Below are 19,779 nucleotides of genomic sequence, written 5' to 3'. Positions count from 1 at the left end.
CCCGCCGCGGCTCCAGCGGTCGCCGCCCTGCACCGGAGGGGGAGTGACGCCATCTTCCCTCCCGGGGCTGTCCCGCTCCGGCCCGCTGCGAGAGAGGCCTCCCCCCTCAGGGCCGGGGCTCGGACCCGCTGTTGGGGCCTGTGGAGGCGTTTAGGTCCGTCCCCTCAGCTCCATCACCCTCTCCCTGCCCGGCAGCCTGCGGCGGCTCAGACCCCTCCTCTCCCTCGGCCCAACAGCCAGGCCTGGCCCGGCTCTGTAACTGCGAGCTGATTTAAAAACGCATTAGATCTTGAGATAGCCTGTCCTGCTCCTTCCTACCATTCAAGCATAGTACAAAGGATGTTTGCGAAATAGATTTGCCAACAGTTTTAACTTAAGCTTCCACTTTCCATTGCAAATGCTTACAAATATGTCCATACGCATCACCACGATGTCCTCATAGCAGAGTTCATCCAGGTGCCCACAGATAGTTCATCTTCCCCCCACTGTCCAGGAAAATAAAAGTCAGATTCTTGTCTTCCTTGATCTGAATATGAAAATTGCATATCGTTTCCCAACTCATACTTAATATCCAAACCTCTGAATGTCAGATGGTGGGTGCCATTACTGTTTGTGGAGAAAAAACAAAGTTGGTTCAGCCTGGCAAATTGCTGGTCACCTCTGACACTGAAACTCTTTTTCAGATCAGTTTCCACTGCTCACAACGAAGCGGGTATTCTGGAAAGGAGTGCTGGAAGAGCTGCTATGGTTTATCAAGGTTTGGTATTTGGATGTCTCAGTGGGTGGTGTGCCTGAGAGTGGTATCAACAGAATGAGCTAGTGTGGAGTGGATTAAAGAATTTGGGGTAACTGTAGATGCTCCTGTTCGTAAGACAGAACAGAGGAAGTGCAGCCACCTAGTGTTTTGACTACACATGGAAGGCCATTATGTTCGACATCCTGTGCATTTTAGTGGACTCCATTGCATTGTTACCAAACAGAAGGTTTTCTTCTGTTTCAAGGGAAGTAGCCTGAAATAGTGAGGGCTTCTGCTGATTTGACTATACCCCATAGTTACCAAGCCTAGTGCAGTCTCTTTTATTAGTGTTTGAATAAGAAATAATAAGTATATATATGAAGTATATATATATATATATATATGAAGTATACCGTAGGCAGTTTAATGGCCTGCTCTTTAATATTGAGGTAGCTGGCCTTGACTTGAACAGAAGCAAGCAGTGTGGAGTGAAGTAAGACTGATGTAAACGCTAGACTTTTTAGTAACAAAACCCTGAGATCTAATGGAGCTAATAGCTGTAGTTAGAATACTAAAATTCAACTGTAGATAATACATTACATTGTAAGTATTCCTTTATATGTTGTGATATAGTGCAGGTATGGGAAAGTCTATTTAACCTTTTGCTAGATAGCAGGACTTAAATACGAATTCATTTTTTTAAAGTATCTATCTTTTTTCAAATACAAAAACGTAGACACTCCCCAAAACAGAACACTTTCTATTTTGGATTTTTGAGTGTGCTGATTTCGACATGTTTCAGAATTCAGTGAAATTTCTCTGGTGATTTTGTCATATTTGTAATTTTTGTCATTTTAACAAAAGGTTTTTTAAGGCCTTAAGCTCTTTATAGGTAGCTTGGCAGAGAGGTGCTTAGACCATAAATTTTTTGTTTGTCTGTTTTTATCCACCTGTAAAGTAAATTCTCTACAAATGTGCATATGAAATGATACACTCCAGTTGACTTTGAGGCTGTACTGTTTGTGCATTCACGAAGAAGTATTTTAAGTTAAATAAGAGGAGAATGGCTCTTCAAACTTCATTCTAATATGTTGCTCATAAGTTTTATTCAGTTCATTTCTGTCCATGTGCAAGAACCTCACCCAGTATATCAATCAGACCATTCATCCTTTATAAGTGGAGAAATACTGTAGACTAGTAAAGCTTAATACAGCTGTTTCAGATCATGCTCTCTGTGTTGGGATTAGGAGGTAGACTTCTTACTGCCTGTGTTTTGTAGGGTTCTACAAATGCCAAAGAGCTCTCTGCAAAAGGTGTGAAGATTTGGGATGCTAATGGGTCACGGGAGTTCCTGGATAAGCAGGGTTTCAGCACCAGAGAGGAGGGGGATTTGGGACCAGTTTATGGTTTCCAGTGGAGGCACTTTGGAGCAGAATACAAAGATATGCACACAGGTAATCACATACAAATACAATCCTGATTGCTTAGTGGAATGACTGTGACACCTCGTTTCCAGAAGTCTGGTTGGAATGGAGTACTGTTAAAGGGACTGTTTGCAGTGTGAACCGGAAGCCAGAATAAATAGTGTTTGAGAGGGTTAATTCCACTTTTTTTAACACAGTCTATTATCCTGAAAGATGTAGCTTAGTATACTGTAGTTTGGTATTTGTAGAAGAGATGAATCGTAAGGCATATATTGTTTTACTTTGATACAGAGCAGGTATGGTGACTGACAGATGGAAGAGTGTGTGTCTATTGCAGTCCAGAATCATGAGCTAGTTCCATTTGGTAGCAGTGGAACACATGCTGCCACCTCTGAATACCAATGCAGGGTCCTAATTTCCACAAATACAATTGTGTTGGCAAGAATGGACGTTAGTACACTACATTAATTGGAGGCTGTGGCAAAGAAAGATTTTTCCATTCTGCAGCTGGAACGAAGTAGGATCTATCCATAGCTGATGATGCTGTGGACAGAATAGCTGTGACAAGTTATGATGTGGTGCAGTAACTGTTGGTATTATTTTCAGTGGAACTGGTTCATTAAACTTACTCTGAAGTGTCTTGAGGGCTCTTTTTAAGTCTCTGAAGGAGAGGTTGCAGAAAACATTTACAGGACTGCCATCAAAAAAAGATTGTCCCTATTTTTTGGTGTGATTTTTAACTTGGATTAGCAACATGGTAAGTCAATAGTTTTTCCTCTTGTTTTTTTGTCAGTACAGTCTCTAAATTCATAGTAGTTACAGATGTTAGACCAAGTATTGGCATGTTGACCACTGGCAGAATATGGTTTTATGCTAACACAAATGATGCAAAATTGTGAACTGACACATTAAAAAACTTACCCTGAACTTAAAAGGTCTGTGGCATAACATACAGAAAAAATGAACAAGATAAATTCCCATAGGTTTCATTACTAAGAGATTTCCTTAAGTTGCCTTATTAATGGATAGGTAATTAGGTTCAAGGAACTCACATAACCATTTGACAAGGCTTTTGGAATAGTATTTCTGGCAGAAGAATTCCCTGAGATGGTGGTTATATATTTCTACCTTGTTTGTCAGCTTGGGTCTCCCTGTAACCATAATTTGGTGTTGCTTTGAAATAAGAGTTATTAGAAAAAATTAGTTACCAGCCATGCTGATTCACTAGCATGAGTCAGAACAATGAGTAACAACTAATGACTCTTTTATTCTGGAATCCATTCTAATGTTAAGTTAATTCCAGTGAATTTCTTATATAACTGGTATTGAGCCTAAAAATTAGCCTGTGAGCATCATTGAGTGAAATGTAATATTCTGTGCTATACATGATTAAAGTTCCCTTCTGGCACTGAATACTATGGAAATTTAGTTTTCATACATGGCCTTGTCAGTGCTAGATAATTTATTTTTTAAGAAGGGGCACTGTAGCATGGAAGTTTAACATGTAGAAAAGCATCTTAATCCAGAAATGCAATGGGCAAATTACTTTAAATACCATGAATCACTAAGTGGTAATATCTTGCCCATTCATTCCAGTAGAGTTTTTGTCCTATTTAGGTAACAAGTCATCCTGAGTGATAAATAACATGCTTTGTCCAATTAATTTTTTTTGTATTGCAACCTCTGTTTCCTGGGATGTAGTGTTTATGCAGACTTCTTATTGGCTCTTTAAAAATGTCTGGTTGTTGAGGCATGGAATAAAGTGTTCTAAATAGGAATGGTCCTATTTCGGTGTGTGCTAAAGGTACTCAAAGCATGCAAAAGAGATGGGGGGACATATGAAAATACTATCATGAGAATTTCACAAGCCTTAGAGCACCCTAAGGAAGACCAAGAATAGCCTACATTTGGAGGGTGCCAACTGACAAATTCAGTCACTTTCAAAGCTACAATACAATCTTCAGAGGTTGTTATTTGGTTATCACTTTTCAGTGGGATGTGGGTTGGGCTTAAAAAAATACCATGACTTGACTCTATCTGGCTTAGATCTTATTTGATATCTTTCTACAGATTACTCTAACCAAGGAGTTGATCAGTTGCAAAAAGTGATTGAAACAATCAAAACCAATCCAGATGACAGAAGAATCATTATGTGTGCTTGGAATCCCAAAGGTATTGAACATCAGACTTCAAGTGAATGCAGTTGCACATTACCTTGCTTTATGCTAAACCATGTTCTAGTCATATGTCAGCGGTCAGTTCCATTTGGTGTCCTTTCCTATTCTTTATAAAACTACCAGGAATGCAGTAAAAATGGCCAGGATTTGCAAACTTGATTTTCCTTCTACTTAATTCTTACGTTCAGACTTCAAAAATTTTGAACGATTACTTGCAAGTTTTTCTCTCCAGATTGAAGTGAGGGACGTACCTAGCTATCAGTGTCTTTGGCATACGGCCTCTGTTCAAAGACAGCAATTCTTATTTTAAAAAGCTTAAAAAAACAAAAACAAAAAAAAGAGTACACCAGTATGACTTTTCTTTAGCCATATAATAAATTGTAAACTTAAAATAATCTTAAAACTATAGAACAAAAATCTTAGTTGTGTTGTAATTATCTCCTTGAACAGAGGTTGTCTAGATATCCATTCACCCTGTAGGGTTACCTCTAAATAAGAGCTAGTGCCAGAGAATGTTTAACTTCAGCAGCAGTAGATCTGTGCACAAAAAAAATCACCCAGCATTTTCCACTTGTGTCTCTGAAAGGGGATGCCACATGCTGTTGCTGTTATTTTTAAGGTTAAACATTCTCAGATATCAGGAGATACCTAGTTAAAATTTTCCTTAGCAAGCTGTAGTTGCACTATCTGCGCTTCTAAATAAACACTGAAAAGATCTTTTGTCTTCTGATTATTATTTTTTTATTGATCATTACTTTTATATCTCAACAAGCAGTAAAGGCATGTTGCAGTGGGAAGAGAATAAGATAAAGCAGTTGGAAGTCGCTTTAGGGTACATGCTTAATTTTACTCTTAATGTCTTCCTTTGGGGAAATCAACTCTCTCACCAAGGTGAGTGAAACTAAACTGCTGTGCAGCATTATGGCATAAATCTGTTCTGTGGGATATTTGTTTATGACTCTTCTGGTCATGCAGCCCAGGAGATAGCTTGTCATGACCCAGACTTAATTGCTTAGCCAGCAGGTGCTTTTAAATGAGAAAAAGCAACAGAACGATAGTGCAGTTGGATTTTCGCTCTCTACTGTATCTCATTAAATGCTTCTTCAGGTTTTGCATCGTTGACATTTATAACACACTAATGCTCTTATGATATTCCACCCCCTTCTTGTACTTCAATTCCTAGATATTTCTCTGATGGCTTTGCCTCCATGCCATGCTCTTTGCCAGTTCTATGTTCTAAATGGTGAATTGTCTTGCCAACTCTACCAAAGGTCTGGAGATATGGGACTAGGAGTGCCTTTCAATATTGCCAGCTATTCGCTGCTCACATACATGATTGCCCATGTCACAGGGCTAAAGGTAGGCTATTTAATCATTTTACTTAATCCTGTCTGAGAAGTGATAGACTAAGAGATGAGACTTTTCATGTCATGTTCAAGAAAAACTGGAATGAACATACCATTCAAAATCTTGATAAAAAATGTGTAAGAAAGGGCCTCATGAATATAATGTGAATTGCCTCTGGTCTGTATTGGCAGTTAGGATCAGTAATGTAAATTCAGGTCAAACAGACAAGATCCTGCAGGTCTTTTTAACTGAACATGTCAAAACTGACCTGTTCCACTAGTCTACTTCTTAGAAATCTTAACTGAGTACTTGTCCTTATGGGATAATAATATAGAAGTGATTAAATTTTGTAGCATGTGTTCTTTATTGGAAGCAAACAGTAGCTCAGCAGTTGCTGTCAAGGTTCCAGTTTGGATATTCTGCCCACCTAACTTCCATGTATAATTTCAGCTGGGTATTTTTTTTGCTTCCTGTTGTAGATGATTGTGTAGAGTGGTAGTATGTTCTGAAAAGGTTACTGTCCTGACTCCAGAGCTGTATTTTGTAAGTTGGCAGAGTAATTTAAGTACACCACAATCTTGTACAAGTGAAATCCTGTTTTCTTCAAAGCATGTAAAAAATTATGCTAGCAAGGCCATTTGGGCCTGATCCTCCTGCTACCAGGAATATGAAGGGGGAACTTAAAATAGGGAAGTAGAGAAGAATCGGACATCAATTGCAGACCTACTTAAGAAATAAGGCCAAGGTACTAGAAAAAGTGAAGTTTTATGTTATGTCCATAAAGCAGCTGTTACCGCTCAACTCTGGTGTTTTTTAGCATAATATATCCAAGGACTGATCCACATTGGTTAGAGGCCAGTAAAATAGCCGATAAAGCTTCCCTAAATTAAATTAGATTGCTCAGGGGCTGCTAAGTCACAGAACTTAAAAGCTTGCAGAACCCATCTGGATGCTTGGTAAGTGCTTTGGGATTTAGCTTGTGACTGACACCTTCACTGCCACAATTGTCTACATTGTTTAGTACTGCCTGAGGCAACTAGTTTGAGACCAGTTTTGGCAAGTCCTGCTTACTAGAAGTGGAGTGGAAAAGCTGGATGTTGCTGCCCCATCTGTTTCCATCTTGGTGAGCAGATCAGTAGTGCTCCATTCATTTACTGAAGCTATTATCCTAGCAGGATTTCAGAGATAATTTTCTTTGTAATCTAGTAGAACTTTCATTATATCTTTTATTAATTATGCATTAGTCTGGGAAGATATTGTCCTTCAAAGCTTGGAAGGATATCTTAATAATCCAGTTCAGTTCAGAAGCTGCAATTCCACACTAGATATAAGATGTTAAGAATCAATACTGTAAGTATTGTAATGTTTTGCTTTCTTGGAACCTGACTATTTGAAAACCACATGCATTCTCCTTTATATTCAGCCTGGAGAGTTTATACACACATTAGGAGATGCTCACATATATCTGAATCATGTGGAACCTCTAAAAGTTCAAGTAAGTACTTATTCTGGATTCTTGTATCCTTTTATCTTCATAATGCTTATCCAATACAAAGTTAGAAAACCATTCTGCCCAGTACAGATAAATACAAAATAAAATGTCTTTGTAGCATATCAGAAAAGGGTAACTTAACAATTCAGAGTTCATCAGTGTTAATATTTGGCTGAATAAGGCCATGTTTTCTTCACAAAGTAATTTGTTTCAGTAAGAGCAAACCAGAATTCTATTTGATTAGATTTAACTCAGACTGAACATCTTCACCATCTGTATGGTTCAAAATGATCCAGAGAACTAGTCACTGGTTTGGACCCAAATGTTCCTGTGAGAAATTGCAGCACATTTGATGCACATCTGGGTCAGAATTTCCAGTTTAGTTTACTCTGTAGCCACCTGAATTGCTCTGCAAACTGAAGATGCTTGCAGTGCATTTGGAAGCTCAGGGGAATCCACTTTTAAATGATGCTCCTGCTCTCTTTCAGAATATTAAAGTAGATTTCACCTAAATGTTTTACAATTTTTTTTTTTTAGTATAAATCACGGGGTGGAGGGAAAATCTACATAGTGTAATCTGAATTGAGATTAATGAGACCTAATTTATAACACAAAATCTCTGCCTTCCAAGTATTAGCTTTATACAGTAAGCTTGTTTTTATTTCAGCTTCAGAGGGAGCCAAGACCTTTCCCCAAACTCAGAATTCTTCGTAAGGTTGAAGACATCTGTGACTTTAAGGCAGAAGACTTTCAGATTGAAGATTATAATCCTCATCCACCTATTAAAATGGAGATGGCTGTTTAATGCTATAAACCAGGTTCTATTAATGTGGAAATGTACCTAAGCTACTTAGCTTTCTCCATACTGAAAGTTATGGGGTATTTGTATAATTCAAAAAGATACTTTATTACTGAAAAAGAAATGGATACTAGTACACCAGTAACTGCCTTCAGTATTATACTGTAGTCACACAGAACAGATGATTATTTATTCCTGCTGTACTATGCAGATGCTAACCCAGTTTTAATTAATTACTGAAGTAGTTTTCTACAGTTTGTTACCACTGGCTGCTTCTGTTACCATTCAGTTGCTGTGTGTGAGTAGCACTGGCTTACATGCTTTATTTAGTACTGAAAGTAAGAAATTTTATGTGTGATTGAGGATTCTTTGAAGGTTGTAGAACTCTTTGAATATGTTCTAAAGAGCATATGTTAAATAAAGCTTTTTTAAAAAAATCTGGAAGGGATGATGCATATTTAATTTACATGTTTGTTTATAGATAGCAGTAAATAAGAGTTGAAAAGGAAAGGTAAATTCTATTTTACTTTAGGATCTTGGAGGGTGAGATCTAGCAAGGGAAAACAAACTCAAATTTGCCATGGTCTTCATAGATGAACCAGAGGAAGGTGAAAGATCTTAATGGAACCTTGCCTGAAATGCAATCTCTTCATAACATCTCTGTATCAGCATTTTTTCTTTATTCTCCAATCCTACATGAATGATGAATTTGATACCCACAGCTTTGTTTGATTTATAAACTGAGGTTACCAGATAGCAGTAATCTCTCTGTCATCATGTAAAACCAGATCACACAAACATAAGGACTAATTTTGCAGCCTGGAATAGTAAAAGTTAGAGTTAGTAGTATTTGTCGGTTCGGAGGTTACTAATCAAATCTTGGCAGAATTCAGCTTTCATCTCTTCTTATCCTTGCAACTTCTGCAGTAACTTCAGTCTTTATAGAATTCCTCTTCAGAAATTCAGTTGTGAATAGTTCTATGGTTAATATTCAGACATAGCATATTAAATACATATTCAAATACACAGAGAAATGAATAGTAATCTTGATTATTTTTTGAAGTCAGTAAATGGTAAATACTGTAAATGATACAATTGGAGACAATTCTAAGAATTTCATAAACAGTGTACCTTGATTCCATTCATTCAGGGACCTGCATAAGAGGAGCATTGCATCTTTCTTAAACTTTGTAACCTTCAAAACCATATTTTGCATCAATATTATTTGCAAATCTCATTATACTGATCACTGATCTTCAGACTAAATTTTTTGTAGTGCCACATCATGCGCTCAAAAATAAGTTCTTTTTTCCTGACATTTAGCCCAATGCAACAAAACTGCTGAAAAACCATGTTGCTACCTTTTGTAAGTACATCAAATGTGAAGAGGCCACTCTTCTCAGTATCTAATGTAGTCCATCTTTCTTGAGCAGAGATGATCAAACTACATGCTATTTCAGCTGAGATCATATGAGAAACTTGATACAGGGAAGGATCAAACCTATCTTTTTCTGAGACTACATTAAAAGGACACTCAGCCAACCTATAGACCCACACTTGGGTCTTACATTCTTTGAAATTACTGAACTCGCAGATAGTAGCAGCATTGTTACTAGACCTGAAAGCCGTTTCGCATGTTCCTTCTAATTAAATTTAATCTCACCTCGACTATTCTTAAATTTTAAAGCCACCTAGTTTGGATATTCCAGGTGTCATCTGCATTAATGATACCTCCCAGCTGTAGGTTGTCAGCAACTTCTTACCATCTGCATACTTTTATAAGTTAAATGTTCTTGAGTATATTTACAGTCCTCGAAAGTACAAGAAAATGGTTTGGGTTGCAAATCCACTTACAGTTCTGCCTACACTTAGCAAGTTAACTTCATTTTGCTGGAAACCACTTTATGTAATGTGTCAGATGAGGTGGAATCTGCAGGGCATTTTAGCAAGTGTAGCCAGAGAGGATGTGAAAAAAAATGTTGGCCTCAGGGCTTGACTAGTGGGAATCTGCAGTCTCAGTGTAGTTAACCAGGACATGAATACCCAGCCAAGAGAAGAATTTAGAATGGGAATCATTTACTTCCTTTCATAAATTAAAGAGCAGTTAGTCCCATCAGAAGGAAAATTTAAAAAACCCTTTGAAGTATTACCTTTATGAAATGTGACAAATGGTCTATTCTCGGATAGGAGTATGGACATAGGTAGATACTTAAATGGACCAATATATATAACTCTGGAAGAGTTACTGCTTTTCAGTATTGGAATTAACTACAACTTCACTGTTCCCCTTTATCAGCACAATTTACTACCAATAGGAGTTGTTGAAATGAAGCTTGTACCTTGAAGTCCAAGAAGGTTTATGCTGCTCAAAAGATCAGAAAGATATAAAAACAATCTTTACACAGCAGACTTTAATGTGAATAAAAGTGCAAAGACACATATTTAATAGGCATAAGACTTCTATGATTTCAAGAAAAAATATGAATATTCAAAGAATTTGAATATATAGACTTAGGAGGTACTCAAGGAATGTTGATTTGCAGAATAGGAAGACTGTTCACTGCTGCAAAGATGACTAGTATGACTGCAGACTGTATTCAGAGCAGTATTTTAGACAAAACATGGGACATTGTTAGATCCTTGTGGGAAGCTGTGAAAGGAACACATAGGCTTACTGAAAGAAAGGGGTGTTCTTGGACTTCCTAAAGCAAGCTGTCCCTGCAGCTCCCTGTCCCTTGCACCCCTCAGCTGATGACTTTAAAAATAAAGCTGTGCAGGTGGCATTAGAAGTCAGTTCCTTATGAGCTCTGTGTGTCCATAGCATTTCTGAGTCCTTGCCATTTATTCTGCTGACTGCCACACTCATTACAACTCACAATTTGGCCCTGAAGAGTTTCCTCTCTTCCGTTACTCCTCCTCTGGATGCATCCTTTTGTCATTTCCCCACGTTCCAAGGGTACTTCAATCGACTTGGAGATAGCAAAGAACTTTCTTACTACTTTGTTCAAATGTCAACTCCCTCTATGTTCTAGCTTCTTAGACGAGCTCCCATAACCCATATTATTTTTGATGTGTTATGATACATTGCAAAAGTGGCCTTACTGAAATACCAGAAAGAATATTAGTTACCTGGTCATGATAGGTGAAGGATCAGAAAAGAAGGAACTGTTTCTGAATTTTGAGACTAACACCCACCTGATTAGCCATTGAGATCAATAGTCTGTTAATTAGTCTGACTTGAGTTTGCTGCCAGTGACTGGCATCTGTGAAGTGTCTGAATATGGAATAGAGCCCAGGTTCCAAGTGCCTCTACCAAATCCACCAACTGTTCACTTTCACCTGCTTGAAGTTGAATCCACACTTCTAATAACTTCCCTGTGTAGCCCACAGACAGGTGGGTTTATAAGGTAACAAGACAAGTGCATGCTGTGACTACCATGTAGCAACATCTTTAAGAATAAAAAATATCACCATAGGCAATTGCTACTGGAGTAATCTGTATAACTAACCTGCTTTGAAGGCTTTCAGATACTGGGATATAATAAAATATCAAGTGCTGGACTAATTCACAGAGACTTCCAAGTCCATATTAGAAAAAGGTAGTGCCCAGTACCATGACATCCACAGCACTTTGGTGCAGCCCTACGGCATGAGATGAAACAAAGAAAATTATAGCAGTGCATGTAAGCTTACGCTTAGAAATCACAAGCATGACAGCTGAAGAAACTGGTCAGACTAGCTTGGAGGGTGGGGAGAGAAGGATTGTCTCATTGCTGCTACATTTTGCAGAATCTTACTCTGGAACTTTTTGGCCATCAGCAGCACAGACAAGTTTTCATTAACACTTCCCAGCCTTCAGCTGTCAATTTGGAGATAACTCAAGGCCTTAGCTTGTAGAAGCGGTTTAAATATCACTCTGTTGAGCCAGTGTAAGGGAAGAAAAAAAAAAGACCTGAAGTCTCCCAAATTAACATATTACAAGAGCTGCTGGAAACTCATATAAAATCATTTGTACAGTGTCCCTCCTGTGTGTCTCAATAAATCCAAATTATTTTAATTACTTCATTTAAATGAGAGATCACATCAGAATATGAATGAGCTTCAAGGATGTTGCCAGTATTAAAAATAATCCGTTTATACTTGTAATGTTAAGAGCACTACATCTGACACAATGACCTGAGGTACACTGAAAAATATCACTGTGTGCCAAATGACATAGTCTTGCTAGAATGAGTTTGGAAATTACCACCCCTTAACTGGATGTTGAACAGCATAAGTGAAATTGAAGCAAAAATGCCAAGTGAAAATGGCTCTTTCATTCCAGGACAAGGAGGGGGGCTTGACCTACACAAAAGCAGCTGAGTTTGTAAGTGAAACCATTATGTAATGCTGGTACAAACTGATCAGGCGCTTTGCCAGGTAACTGCCTCACAGACTGCCTCAAAATCTTTTCAGGATTTAGACTCCTTTTGGAGCAAACTCACCCCCCTCTGGTCACCCAACAATGTCCCCCAGGCAGGGACTTGAGGTACATTGGGGACTGGACTGTTAGCCCCACTTGAGCATGCTCAGGACTGCATAACTTTGGGATGTACTTGCCTATGTGAATGAGCAGTTATTCCCATTTGAGACAGCTAAAGTGAATATAGCAGTGATTCTGCTGTAGGAAATCATTCCTTCTGCAGACCAGTCCAGCCACATGAGAGATGGCCTTGTAGACAAGATACACTTGAGTAAGAGTCAGGATTCAATTTCTACCTGTGCTACCAGATTTCCTGTCTGGAGCTTGGCTAATTGTTCACACAATTCAGGCCTCACATTAATTTTCCATGTCTGTAGTACAGATAATAGTACTCCCCTTATTCGCAGGGGAATTCTGTGAATAAATACATTAAATGCTTATGTGGTTCTCCGATGTTATAGTGAAAAGAAAAAAGGCTATACAAACCACCAAGTAAAGCCAGTACTCAGGACTGGCCTTTACTTTGTAAAGCAATGCTATACTAATGGGTAATTCAAATCCATTCTAATAGATGTTCAGTATAAAGCACTCCCCTCCCCAGATTGTGTCCCATCTACTGGTAGACAACAGCTGAGAACGAGAAGTACAATGAAATATGTTGGTAGCAGGGCTTGGCATGAGAAACTGGAAGCAGAGAAACTATGCTGATGCAGTCACTGTTCTGTCCAGTTGCTGCAGAGAACCGAGAATTTAATTCACATTGTTTGGCTCTGTAGATTTTGTGTCAAGACCTGAGAAAAATATGGATGCAAAAAACCCCAATTTAGATTGGAGACTGGTATTCTAAAGGGTACCAGCCTGTCTACTGACACTTTGCTATTTATGATATATCTGAGAATTAGTTCTGGTCTTTGGACTCATTAAAAATATTTCATATGAAAAGTATTTAAATACAGCTGATGGCAGTGATTTACTACTAATGCTAGAAATGAGTTTCTTTGGGGGAAAGGAAAGTTTCAACCTTATAAAATACCTCCATATATACCAGCCAAATTCCTCGTAAGGCCAGACAGGGCACTGAATGCACTGACAGGCCTCACCCTGACCAGTCTCACCTGGGGCCCACAACCTCTCTCTGCCCATGGGCTGTAGTTTCTGCCTGGGCAGCATTGCGGGTGTGCCTGCTTCCAGCTGCGGTACAGGTGTGCACGTGTCTGGTCATGGACCTATGGCCCAGACTGGCCTTGTGACCATGGCCGTGCTCTGCCATGGCCCTGCCCAGACACACCCTGGGCTATGTCTGACCTTGGTTCCCCCCACCGGGCCTGATCCTGAACCTCACACACACACTGCTGGCCTGGGCCTGGCTTCAGCCTACCCCCTCCTTGTCCCCAGGGAAGTGCTCAGTGCTCTGGGCTGGGGCCACCCCACTGCCCCCCACCAACCCTACTCCTGACTGGAGGCGTGATGGGCCTGGCGGGGAGGCCTCTGCCCTGCTGCCCACACGGGGAACCTCTGCAGATCCTGGTCCCCTGGGAGCAGCTGGCCTGTGTGGCACCCTGACAGTTATCTCAGGCTGTCTCAAGCTTTAAGCCAGCACCTCAGAACCAGGCTCATGGCTGTACAAGGCCTTGCCTTACAAACCTGGCATGAACCCTTCACAGGGCCACTTTGGGGCTCTTTCCCATTTCCCTGTCCCTGCCCTGGATCTGTGTCTCCTGGAATGCCCCGACCCTCCTCAGCAATTAAATCACACTTCAGCAAGTGCCATCTGAGCCCAGATCTCTGTTGGGCGGGAAGACACATGCCTCCAGGGGGGAGCTGCCACCAGGGCACTGAGGGCAGGAGTGGCCTTGCTGGCCCTGTCCAGCCTCATGAGAGGTGTCCCCCCACCCCCATCTGCCCTCGGGACCATCTCAGCTCAGGCCATGATCCCCAGTCCCTGCATGAGCTGCTCCCAGGTGTGACCATCTCCCATCACATTGTAGCTGTGCCAAGCCATGGACCTCGCTGATCTGGACCCTGAACTGCAGGATGATGGCCCAGCTCACCCTGGGTCTGACTTAATGAACGTGGACAGTCTGTCAGTCACTGGGCTGTGTCTGACCCCGGTCCCTGTCACTGGGCCAGACCCTGCCCTCCGAGCTGTCTCCTCACCATGGCCTCGGCTGGGAACCTTCTCGGTTGAGCCTGGCTTCAGCCCTAGACACACCCTGCCAGCCATGCCCAGCGCTCCCTGCACCCCTGACAGCGCTCCTGGTGCCACCGAGAGAATAAACTACAGCTGGCTAACAGCATGGTTTTCTGGGATTTTGATCTTTACAGATGAGTTAGTGCAGCACAAATAGAGTTGATACAAGAAGAGGAGCCAGGAACCTCTCCAATCTAAAAACTATTCTTTCACAGAGCCACTGCAAGGTCATGCCTAAACATGCGCTGCTTTGCTGAGCAAAAAAACTCGCTTAAGCACCAAAGCCACAGAGCAAAATGGGAACTGTGATAATTATCCCTGGGCTATAGGGAGTATCAGCTTCAGCAGCCCTGCAGCTCTCTGCAGACCACATTGTTCAGCCTACATTGTTCTGCACAGATGTCATCTGCGTTATCTCATGAAGCTGCAGTGCGCTCCACGGAGAAGCATGGGCTTACCCTTTGTACCTTGCTTCTCTACCTTTCATATGGGCAATCACGATCATGCATGCATTCTTTCATATTTCTCACTGATGTAGGAATATGAAATTTTAGCAGTTACTCTCATAATAATAATTTAAAAATCAATTATTTCCATGTGGTTCACAGAAATCATGTGTGGGAAGAATGAACCAGGGAAATAAGGTGAAGGGAGGCAACCTTAGTAGGGAATAGCTGAAATAGATACCAAGTAATTTTCAGCTGTATTTAACTTTAGTGAGAAACGCAAAGGAATTTTGGCACCAGCTCCTAAGATTATGCAGTAGCTGTATTAAACAAGTAGTAATTAGGAAAAAGCCCAAAGCACTTATACGTATACTCACATGTTCTCTGCTTGCCACACAAATTCCTAATAGTGCTAAGGCCTGCAAGGAAATAACAAACATTCGAGACTTGCTTCTGGTTTTTAATTCTCAACGGCATTACTGAAAGGATGGAATAACAGCTGATTCAGTATACTGTTTTCTACACATTTTATAGAAAATGTAACACACATTATAAAACTTTTTATTGATTCTTTTTTTCTGCTTTCTCTGCTCCACAAGCAATGTAAAGAATTATATAGCAGGGTGTGTGGAGCAGTAAAGAAATGCACATACTGTACATATGGGGTTTTAACAGTGCTGCTAAGTATAGTGTGTTGGGAGCACAAATTCTGAACTAAACTTCCAATTTCACTGGAAAACACACATTTAAAAAAAAAGAAGTCCATTCACATTTCATACTAAATGTTGTCTGCCTTCTGCATGCAGGTATTACTGTCCTTTTATGTATTTTTTTAGAAACAAACTATTTCTTTAAACTTAAGGTAATACAGATGCAGAATGGGCATCAAGATCCTGTAGAAAATACATTTAATGGTATTCTGAATTCAGCCTGAACTCTGAGTATGTGAAGGAACAACATTACACTACAGTACTGACTGGAGTCACTGCATTATTATTGAAATAAAAAAATCAACTCTCCAACCTTTGAAATGGTGGCATGTCTCATCTGGACATACATATCCTCATCTGGAAAATCTGGCTCCTTAATCCACAAGGGTTTAAACTCGGCTGGTTTAGTGATCCATTCTATTGCTTCTTTTATTTCCTATTGTTGGTTTGCATCCAGCATCTGGGGATAAGGAAAATAAGAATCAAATACACTGAAGGATTCCATTGACTTTTTTTTTGTCCAACTCTCATAAAGAGAGCTGAAAAATTGATATGAAGTAGAAATTCAGGAAATAGAAAGGAAATGAAAAGCTGGAATTGCCATTCTGTCTGTATTGTGCTTTTGGCCACACTTAGGCTGAGTTGCAATGACTATAGCAATATCCAGACTAGGTTTGAAGCAAGCAGATCAGGAGCTGTAGGAAGTAGAGCAGAGTATTCTGTGGGAATGAGTATATCTTGGCAGCATATACATGAGTAAAGCACCCTAAAACATGGACATGTCTGCCTGAAATTTTCAGCAGAAAAGCTTCTTGACAAAAAAAAATTGTAGTAGTTTAAATGAGTTTCTCAGCACTTTTCTCCCACACAAGGGAGAATTTTTCTCCCTACAAAAAGTGAAACATCTGAAAATGACACCACAGTTCCTCTGCAGGTTCTTCGGGTCCTTGCCATCCTGTATTCACAGAGTTCCTGGTTCAGCATTCCATTATACATGGCATCCCATGAAAGCTCCATGCTGCACTGCAGCACCTAGAGTAGGTCAGCTGCTGTGGGGTGTCAGGGAACACATGGGGCAAAGAATCCAGCCCATAGTGGTCAACACAGTAACATTTCCAAATCAAAGTGTGTGACTTCCATTTAATTATTCCTTTTCATTCAAATATTTTCATTTGAAAAACTTATTTTCCAGTTTATTTTTGGCTGAACATCAGTGAAAAAATACTAACAGAATTTCCTCTGGAAGCCTTCCTGGATATAAAAGGCATTTAAAATCTTCTAGAAGACAATCCTGGAAGTGGGGTTCCCCTGCAGACTTGAACATAAGTTCTCGTACAGATATACAGGATAAAATTATTAGTAATACCTCTGCTTTTTCATGTCCAATACTGCTCTTTGTTGATATATATCAACATTTGCTGCCATCATTATTCAGGATTTGAAGAAGGAAGAAAAAAATATTTGTCAAGAAATGTATATAATGAGAGGTATTTCATCTAATAGTTTTAAATAGAAAATAATATAGTATAGTAGCAAAAAGTGATATTTGCCATTATTTTGTCTGGGCTAAACATTTCTCATATAAATCTACATCTGAAAATATCATTCTGCAGATCTGCACCCACCTTTACTTTGAACCTAGATGTGTATTTGGAACGAGATATAGATCACTTCTAAATGATTAATGCAGCAGTAAACTGGAATCCATAAACTAGAATTCAAAATTTCAGCATCGCTGTCTTACAGAAAGAACTTTCTTATTACTACTCTTCCCTTGTGAGTAAGATGCGTTCTACTCTGAAAATGAAACAGCAATGTTTTTTTCATAAATCAATGGAAACATGTTTATCTTCATTTGTGATCAGCCCTCAGCTTTGCCATACCATTACTGTTTTCCTGCAATGCAGCATTATGCAGTAGTAGACGGGGGAAGTGTCTGAGAGATATACAGAAGCAAAGTCATCACTGCCCATATCATTGACCTGGAAGAGTTAGACTACGTCTAATCCATCTGTTCAAAGCACAAAACGCAGAAGAATAACACTCAATACAAGTGTTTACTGTATATTGTCCAGCCTTCTCTCAAGACTTATGTAACTGCAAGCAATGATACATCTCCAAATAACAATATCACACTGAATCTAGAATAATATTAATTTAACACATTTTCAGAATAAGCTTTTTATTTCTTCTTGGGAGGTGGCAGAAAAACATCAGAAAATGAGATCAAATATATGGATAACATCCAGCTGAACCAAAATCCTCAACCCAGCTAACTGTAACACATAGTAAATTTTTCCAGTCCAGGTATGAACATGCCATGACTTGGCGACACTGTTTCTAGATATACCAAGGCATATATTTCCCAGAAGATAAATCCCAGCTGTATTAACTAAATCTGGCACCAATTAACTGTCCAAAGCTTTCACAATATTTTACAGAAAAACAAGCACATGCAACTCTCTCTAGCATTAAGGATGCTGCTTTATGAAGGAAGCTAAGGGCCCTCTGCTGCTGACAGAGTATCCCTCAAAGCCAAGGCAACCAGAAGTTATAGAAGAAACCAGCAATTATCAGACTTTTGAGGTTCATGTTTTCTGTGAAGGAGACATCCTCATTTCTCATCTATGAAGTTACTGCAGGTCAAAGGCACTGTGCTTCTGAATGTAGCTATCCAAGCACAGATTTTCTGTGTTTTCATTAACCCTCTTAATGATCACACTTTCGATTAATTCATATCATTCTCCTGTGTATCTCTACGTGCATAAGATCCTTGCTTAAACCAACACAGCTGCACTCATGCAAACTCACTGTTATACACAATATGGCAACATAAAGAGATTTCCATTTCTACCTTAATACCTTGTTCTCAATACTAATATTCCTTGGGTATATCCTTAGCCATAGACAGGACTGTAACACTCTGCCTTATTGTGGAAATTACTTAAATGGCATTAGGCCTGCTTTTTACCTCCCCAAATAGATCTGCAATGTTATATTTTTGCTCAATCCAGCAGAACTTCTAAGTATTTAGGAGCAAGGAGTGAGAACTGATTATTGTCTGTTAGCATTTCCCCACTTCACATGTCATTTAAAATCTTACTATTATAAGATTAAACATTCAAACTTTTAATTGCTGCTCTGAGTGGCCCAGACAGACAGAGGATCTTGTATAAGCCGGATATCCGTGCTGTAACATTTGCTGTTCTGAAGCAGATCAGGTTGATTTCAAGTCAAGCTGTGTTCTAGTCAATGGAGGATGATTTTGTTAAATAGTACATCAAAGAATGTTCTTTGAAGAAACTGAAGGATTGGAAGTATTTTGACTTCTTTTTTTTCCTTGAAAGCCATAATTTTAATCAAATAGATCAATTTTGTTCAATAAGCCTTTCCCATTCTTCCTAGCTATTTCATTGCAAGAGAACTGCAAACCAGGTAAATCCCTGGAAGAAGCAGAGAACAGCACAATCTCCTTGATAATCCAAGACACAGAATTATATAGCAAAAAGTCACCAATGTCTGTCACAAACCGACTATCTGGCTTTGTGCTCCTGGAACACATGAGAAGATGCTAGCAAACAACAGGCTTCATCTCACACAGTCCTCTTCCCATTCTCTAAGAGATGCAGAGTAATGGTTTACATCAGGTACAGATCTGTTTAAGCTCACTCCTTTCCTTATTCCAAGCAGGCCATTTTGCTATTTCTGGAGAGGAACAAGCATAAATATCAAATAACACTGGAAAACAACTTCTACTCATTCTCCAGTTTACATCATTATGGTTGTCCCTCCAATCTGTCTTAGTCTCACAGGCTGATGGTATATTAATGAGTGAGCTACTCCTACCAAAACTGATGAGACAGCTCAAGGATTAGGAAGAGTGGAGAGTATCAAAGCCTAGCTTTGAAAGAAAGATGACTTACCATGAGCATTATATCTGAATCCATGCAGAATAGCAATTGTTTGGCAACCTGACTGAAGTATGACATAAAATT

The 19,779-nt window shown here is 39.5% G+C and overlaps 2 protein-coding genes across 4 annotated transcripts; one reads left to right on the top strand and one right to left on the bottom strand.

Annotated features, from left to right (window-relative positions):
• Positions 1-6: 6 nt before the first annotated feature.
• On the top strand, positions 7-8,917 carry TYMS (thymidylate synthetase). Of its 3 annotated transcripts, none has more exons than XM_026841608.1 (6): positions 7-757; positions 2,016-2,190; positions 4,231-4,332; positions 5,521-5,696; positions 7,108-7,179; positions 7,844-8,912. In XM_026841608.1, the coding sequence occupies exons 2-6, from the start codon at positions 2,181-2,183 to the stop codon at positions 7,979-7,981; spliced, it is 498 nt and encodes a 165-aa protein (XP_026697409.1). In that variant the 5' UTR covers positions 7-757; positions 2,016-2,180; the 3' UTR covers positions 7,982-8,912. The 3 variants fall into 3 exon arrangements, with proteins under 3 accessions (XP_026697409.1, XP_026697410.1, XP_026697408.1); XM_026841609.1 differs by lacking the exon at positions 7-757 and adding an exon at positions 2,767-2,917 and having other exon boundaries at positions 1,143-2,190; positions 7,844-8,917; XM_026841607.1 differs by lacking the exon at positions 7-757 and having other exon boundaries at positions 1,143-2,190.
• A 2,509-nt stretch (positions 8,918-11,426) lies between these two features.
• Positions 11,427-18,983, bottom strand: ENOSF1 (enolase superfamily member 1). Its single transcript, XM_026841441.1, is given in 7 exon segments — positions 11,427-11,550; positions 11,712-11,904; positions 15,454-15,493; positions 16,098-16,244; positions 16,652-16,671; positions 17,376-17,457; positions 18,912-18,983. Coding segments are annotated over 7 exon segments (678 nt in total).
• Positions 18,984-19,779: the final 796 nt, after the last annotated feature.

The sequence above is a fragment of the Athene cunicularia genome, assembly GCF_003259725.1.
Source record: "Athene cunicularia isolate RWA chromosome 2 unlocalized genomic scaffold, athCun1 chr2_part1, whole genome shotgun sequence".
NCBI lineage: Eukaryota > Metazoa > Chordata > Aves > Strigiformes > Strigidae > Athene > Athene cunicularia.
The sequence above is the reverse complement of the archived record's forward strand: the minus strand, read 5'-3'. Positions and strand labels throughout refer to the sequence as shown.